General features: G+C 32.8%; 1 protein-coding gene across 1 annotated transcript in view; it reads left to right on the top strand.

The window, feature by feature from the left end:
• Positions 1–916: 916 nt before the first annotated feature.
• The window catches only part of LOC111486027 (putative transferase At1g60990, chloroplastic), a 9,846-nt gene continuing 4,073 nt past the window's right edge, over positions 917–6,689 (top strand). Inside the window, exons 1-6 of the mRNA XM_023133023.1 lie at positions 917–1,197; positions 1,702–1,803; positions 2,361–2,394; positions 3,858–3,931; positions 4,053–4,118; positions 4,219–4,283. Coding sequence (XP_022988791.1) covers positions 979–1,197; positions 1,702–1,803; positions 2,361–2,394; positions 3,858–3,931; positions 4,053–4,118; positions 4,219–4,283 — 560 coding nt within the window. The 5' untranslated portion in view covers positions 917–978. The remainder of the gene's footprint in view (positions 1,198–1,701; positions 1,804–2,360; positions 2,395–3,857; positions 3,932–4,052; positions 4,119–4,218; positions 4,284–6,689) is intronic.

Consider the following 6,689-nt stretch of genomic DNA (forward strand, 5'->3'; position numbering starts at 1 on the left):
AAAAAAAAAAAAAAAAAAAAAAAAGTTAGATATTTAATTTGAAAACTAATTTTGATTTAAAATTTGATATTTTTAATTTAAATGTTAGGAGAGCAAGAAATGATTACGGGCCAAATTTCTAAATTTTACATGGAACAATGATCGAATTTTGTTCCGTTCTTTCTTTAAAAAGAGGAAGCATGTGAGAAAATGGAAAACAAGAATCATGTCACTAAACGAGTCTTAGTGTTCTATTAGACACATTTTAAATTAAAGAACAAACACATGGGCTCTGTGCGGTGACCTCGATAACTAATTACCACAAAATTATTTTGCAATATATCATTCAATTCACGAGTAAAGGTAGATCTCATTATAGTTCAAAACATATATTATTGTTACACGATGACATACATAGAACAGTAAAAAAAACATTTATTATCCAAAAGGAATGTTCCATATCACATTGGTGATAAAAAAAAAAAAAAACTTAGTTGGGTCGATTTGACCAAAGTTTCGAGTCAGTTTGAAACAACTTACATAATCAAAAACTTTATTCAATCAATCATATATTAGCTCGATACGGTAAACAAAAAATCCTAAAACCCTTATATTAAAAAAAATATGGAAAAAATTTCAGGTGGATATTTAATCTTTTAAAAATAATAAGGATAGAAAAAATAAACACAAATTTAAATAAAACAAAGAAAATGAGTTATTTACCCCGATTTAATCTAAGGACTATAAAAGAGAAACAACATGAATGCATCTATCTGTATAAAGATGTCTTTCCTTTACTTGAAAAATGAGGGTAGCATGTATCATAATCATACAAAATTATTTTAATGAAAATTTTAAGAAATTATAAAAATTATAAAAATTATTATTTATGAGGATTTAAACCATTATAAAAAAATAGAGGACGATCGTGTCTAGCGCTGCGCAATAGCGGAGAAGATAAATTCGGATTGGAGACGAGCTGTGTAAGATTCGACAACTATGGCTTCTTACTGGAGCTATGGATTCTCCGTTTCAGATGCTGCGATTCCCTCTACTAGCAGAGCCTTCATCTCCAATCTACAGCCATGTCGTCTACGGCTCCCTGCATTTCGACCTCGGAACATTAGAAAGCCCCATACCAAAGCGAACAGAATCAGAACTTCCTTTTCTGCATTGCCTTTCGACCTCTCCCCTCCTCCGATCGACGAGGACCTTCTTGTAAGTTTATTTCCTTCTTTTTTTTTTTTTTTTTTCACTTTGTTGATCTGTTTACTTAGGTAGAAGCTGGAGAGGAGGGATAAACAATCGCCAAATGATTTTGCTTGAGACTGATGTTTATAATCGGTGCTTCAGGAGGCTGTTTGTTTTTGTTATTATTTTTCTGCTGAAATTGTTTCAACTGATTTGGCTCTGTCGTAAAAAGTGGAATGAGACGCTATTGTTTATTGACATGTTGGAGTTATGATATTTTAACTGATGACATGAAGACATACGCATTTAAATTAGGAAAGAGGTGGAATAAGAAAGAAAGCAATGTGCTGATATGCTTGATTTCAGAGAAATGATTCTCAAATCTTGTTCGGAGATTGAGAACCTTCGATCGCTTCCCTTTTCAGACGGTGGTTTAAGACTGTATTATTACTAACAGTTGTTTTATGTGCTAAATTCCAATTGAAATGTTAGAACTTGCAATACTCTAATTTAGATATCTATGATGGACAGGAGGCTGCAACGACTGAAGGTGCGAGGATTTCTGATGATGGGATTATTGAAACTTTTCATAATGATGATGAAGCGCTGGATGCAGCCAATAATGGGGTTGCAGTATGTAGTCTTTCAACGTTTTTCTTACTGGTGTCATTTTTCTTTTTGCTTTGTTTAGTTTGAGAACTTTTTATAGCTCCCTTTGGAAAGAAAACACTGTTTATATGCATCTCTAACTGTGTTAATTTGGTAATATTCTCAAATATATGAAAACATTTCTAAATTGCTATTTGTCTGAATTACAATATGGCAATTAATTCTTTAGTACCCAAATGAAGTCAGAAGATGGATGGATCACATAGAGCAGTACAGTGTGATGTAGAAGTCTAGATGGTAATAACCATTAGGTTTGTGTGGAAGAGCAAACTTTTGATAGGTCTTTTTTTTTTCTTTTGTTTTTCCTATCTCATAAGGTAAATTGTCACCTCTTTTTTTTTTTTTAATTTTTATAGCTACTCTACACATTTGTTCAATTGGAGAAGTTTCTTGCAACTCACATAGGGTGGAGGTTTTCTCCCTGTTTTTGTAATTTCATATTTCAATGAAATTGTTTCTTAGAAAAAACAAAAGTTATATCCTTCACAGTTGATTTTTTTTCATATGTTGTTAATTGTTAGGTTGTGGATCTCTCTCATTTTGGCCGAATAAGAGGTACATTCTCTTCTTGCTGTCTAATTTTTTGTTGCACTATTATTTATGAGTTTGATCCTACAGAATGCGTATAAAAGTTTTTCCGCCATCCTTTAAAGCATTCCATGTAATAATATGGAGATTTATGGCTGCTTATGATTTTTGTTTTTCAAGCTTTAGCTTAAAAATAATAATAATAGAATGATAAATGGTGCATGTGTATATGTCTTTGCTCCTTTGAAATATCATGGCTTTGGTGGCCCTTTCTTTCTTAAATGACCTCATATTGTAAAAGGAAAAAGATCTTCTAACAACATGAATACATTACAATTGAGTGTGAACGAAATGAAAAAATATTTTAAGTTGAGTGATTTTCCCCTCCAAGGGATAACGTTGGTGGCAGGGGGTTGGTGTGTTTAGAAATTCCCTTCAAGGTTTTAGCTTCAAGCCCCTTGGTGGAAAACTTAATAATTGAAATCCTTGTTGTATCTTTGAGCTAGCCTTGGGTGAGTAGATGATGTGCAAAATTCACTGCGCAAGAATATATTAATTAATGACAAATAATAACTAATTTTAATGCAATTAAGCACTCAAGAATTCTATAAAATGTAGACTTACCAGCAAGATAATTAAATTCTAGCAATCCTGAAGTATGGAGCTAAAATTACACAATGATTAAAACATGAATCAATCAGCAAAGGTTCTGGAATTGGCAGAAATCCTAATTTTAGTTTTAGGTCTCGGTTGTTTTTGCAATGATATGGCGTGTTGCAGAAATTCTGTGGAACTGATGAAATGCTGTAGCATTTGTGCAGCAATAGTGCGCAGTGAACTAACAAAATTATCAAATTAATTTTCAAAAACTATTTCTAATTCGTGAACTCCAGTTCTTAAGTCAAGATTAACACGTCTATGAAAGCCCACTATTAAGAACATGTAATTAGGTCCAATTTTCTAAGTATACAAGCCAAAAGTATATGCCTGTACCTTTGATCTACCCCTTATTCAAGACATGAGCCTATTTTTGGACAAGATACAAACTTTCCATTGCTATAAGAGAGCTAGCCTATTCTCCACTTGTACTTGAAACCTGTCCTCCAATGGACCTGGTCCATGAAACCACAGGCCACATGATCACAACTCATGTGCCTTCAAGATCACATCGTCTTCTTTCCTAGCCTTATAATCCTCAATGGACTTTGTTTGTAATCAAGACTTCATTGAGCATATGTCCACCAGATATAAGTGTACTTTAACGTCCTAAAATAGTTTAATTGTCCACCAGATATAAGTGTACTTTAACGTCCTAAAATAGTTTAATACACAACTTTCTTAAATCAAATTTTATGCAGTCATCTTCTGTACTGAACTTCTCATGCTTCTCAACCGGTGGTTGAGATTTTCCCACAAATCTTGAATACTACAGTACTTAGTGCTTTTGCAACCATTTTTCTTATGAAACTGATGCATTAATGTACATGAAGTTAGTGGAGAAGATCGTTATCAGTTTCTTCAGAATCAAAGCACAGCTAATTTTGAAAGTCTCTGTCAAGGACAAGTAAGTTTCGAATAGGCATATCCTATTCTTATCATGTTTGGTTATATTTAAATTCTTTTATAAAGGAATTATATTGATAAAAGATTGATGTTTTATATTCTTTTTTTTCTATTAACTACAGGGATGCAGTACTGTATTCGTTACGCCCACTGCTCGGACAATTGATATTGCACAAGCATGGATCATGGTAATGCTGTCAAATAGTATTTTCCATGGTCCATGGTTTTCTATATCATAACTTGTTCGATTTCATTCTAATATTCATTTTTTATACATCGTGTTAACAGAAAAATGCCATCACATTAATTGTTTCGCCAGTGACCCGTGAAAGCATAAGTCAGATGCTCAACAAGTAGGTGTTCTTGTAAGTTTTTAATTGCCCCTTCGTGGGTTTTGTGCTTTTTTCTTCTTGACTATAAGTATCCTTGCAGTAGAACCATAACTTGAGAGTAGTAATTACGAAACATCAAGAACACAATTAAAAATTACATACAAACTGAAAAATTACAGGAAGGCCTCCCAACCAGAATTAATCGCAAAAGATGGGTAATTGTGAAAAGCTCCAGAGAGCTCTCCAAGAAACTGGATGGGTCTTTATCAAAGATGAGCTTTCCACCCAAGGGATCCTTCTATTTCCGAAAAACCTCTATCTTCTAAGCCAAATCCCCCAAACTACAGATTTAACAAGAGAAACCCATAAAACTGTTGCCTTCTCCAAGGGCGTGACTGCTAAGAAGATTAAAAATATTAAAATTTACCTAAAATTGCCCAACATCAAAGATTGAAAGAAAGCATCCCACGTTAACACTCTTAGAGCTTGAAAAATTATCAACCTTTTGACGTGATAATTAAAAATTGCGTTGAAAACAGATTGGAACAAGCTGATTTCCAATCCAAGAGTCTTTATTATTATTATTTATCTTTTAAAAAAATAAAAAGGAAAAATCCAAAAGGCTTTCCAGAAAGAATTTTCTCACCACTGCCTACCATGGTCAAGGGAAAACTTATCATAAATATTTCTAAACTTTATCACGTTCCACCAAGGGCTTCCATAGCTTTCACGTCTATTTATTTTTGTGAATTACCCAGAAACTTCTTTCATGGACACCCTAGCCACCACGTAATATCACAATTCACTTGATTTAAATCCTCTTTGTGAGCTTCACACTCTCAAGCTTTTTGTAAATTTTTTGTTATTATTAGCCAGGTGATTATTTCAGATTGGACCCTCTTTCTAAGGTTTATTTGATTGGTCTTTTCCTGTTGGGCTGTTTTTTTTTATGTCTTTGTATATTCTTCCATATTGCTCTTTCTCATAATAAATAAGGTTTTTTTTGGTTTTTTTTTCTACATTATTTATTTACATGGAAACAATATTTTTTTATTGATAAAATAAAATGAGATATTGCAAAAATAGTTGAAATTCATTTGCATGTGGAAATCAAATCTTCAAAGCCGTTTGATTAAAAGAACTCCATTCTTCTTCCTTTAGTTTTCAAACCCTAACCCATCAGCCTCCAAAGGATCAACTACAGAATTCCATCCAATAAAATGTGATATCTTTTAGGCACCGTGACTTTTCTGAAAGAAGTTTCTCATATGGTTTGGTATTTCTATCTGCACTTAACAGAAACACAAAAGGAGACTATAATAAACTGGAAGATTGGGTCACACCAAATTGCGTAAACACTTTCCGTCTACGACTTTTGCAGAATGCATAAACATAAGCCGAATACTTGATTGCATGGGGAATAGCTTCTCATCTTGATTTGCAGATAATTCCTTGGAACACCATTGTGAAAAGGATTTGAGTACACGGTCTCATGTTAACCTATAGTTCATATAGGTTGATGAAATTGAGAGTTTCAGAAATTTATTTCATCCATTAGTCCAACTTAAGATAGGAAAACAACATAATTTATTTGATTATTCTAAGGAATGCTGCATGGACCTTCCATTATTTATTGATTCGTGGAGACGGGGAGGACAATATTGGATTACCAAGCTTGATTTGCTAGTGATCATACTGGTGTACATTAGTGTGCTATGTGTTAGATTTTCCTTTATTCTTTTGTATTATTAACTTCGTATTGTGGATCTATATTTATTGTTTATATATGTAAGAAGACCTTATATTTGATTTGAATATAAAAAAATACAATATCTTTATTTCTTCCTAAACTCAAGTTGGCATAAGAGCAGCAAACGAAATGTGGTGTAAAAATACAATATCTTTATTTCTTCCTAAACTCACTCTTACTCCAAATTGGTGTCCATTATGCAAGAAAAGAAACGAATCACTAATCCACTTATTTATGCAATGCACAATCCACTTATTTATGCAATGCACATACGCTCAGAATTTTTGGACAACGATTCTCAATATATTTGGATGACATCTCACATTTCCTAGGGAGGTAAAAGATCTATTAGACATAGCCTTAACGTACCAACCTTTCAAGAATACAAAAGCCCTATTGTGGAAAAACTCATTATGGCTTTCTTTTGGAGTACGTGGAAAGAGAAGAATAAAAAAATATTTGCAGAAAAAACACAGACTTATACAAAACTTTTCGATAATGTTGTTGACCAAGCTATATCTTGGTGTAAACTGTCTAATATTTTTACTTCCTATAGTTAAACCTCCCTCGTTGTAAATTGGGAAGGTCTTTTGTAAACATCATGGATATTACATCCCTATTGTAAATTTCAATCATCAATGAAATTGTCTCTTATTAAAAAAAAAAAAAAAAAAAAA

Source organism: Cucurbita maxima, unplaced genomic scaffold (assembly GCF_002738345.1).
Source record: "Cucurbita maxima cultivar Rimu unplaced genomic scaffold, Cmax_1.0 Cma_Scf00011, whole genome shotgun sequence".
Taxonomy (NCBI): domain Eukaryota; kingdom Viridiplantae; phylum Streptophyta; class Magnoliopsida; order Cucurbitales; family Cucurbitaceae; genus Cucurbita; species Cucurbita maxima.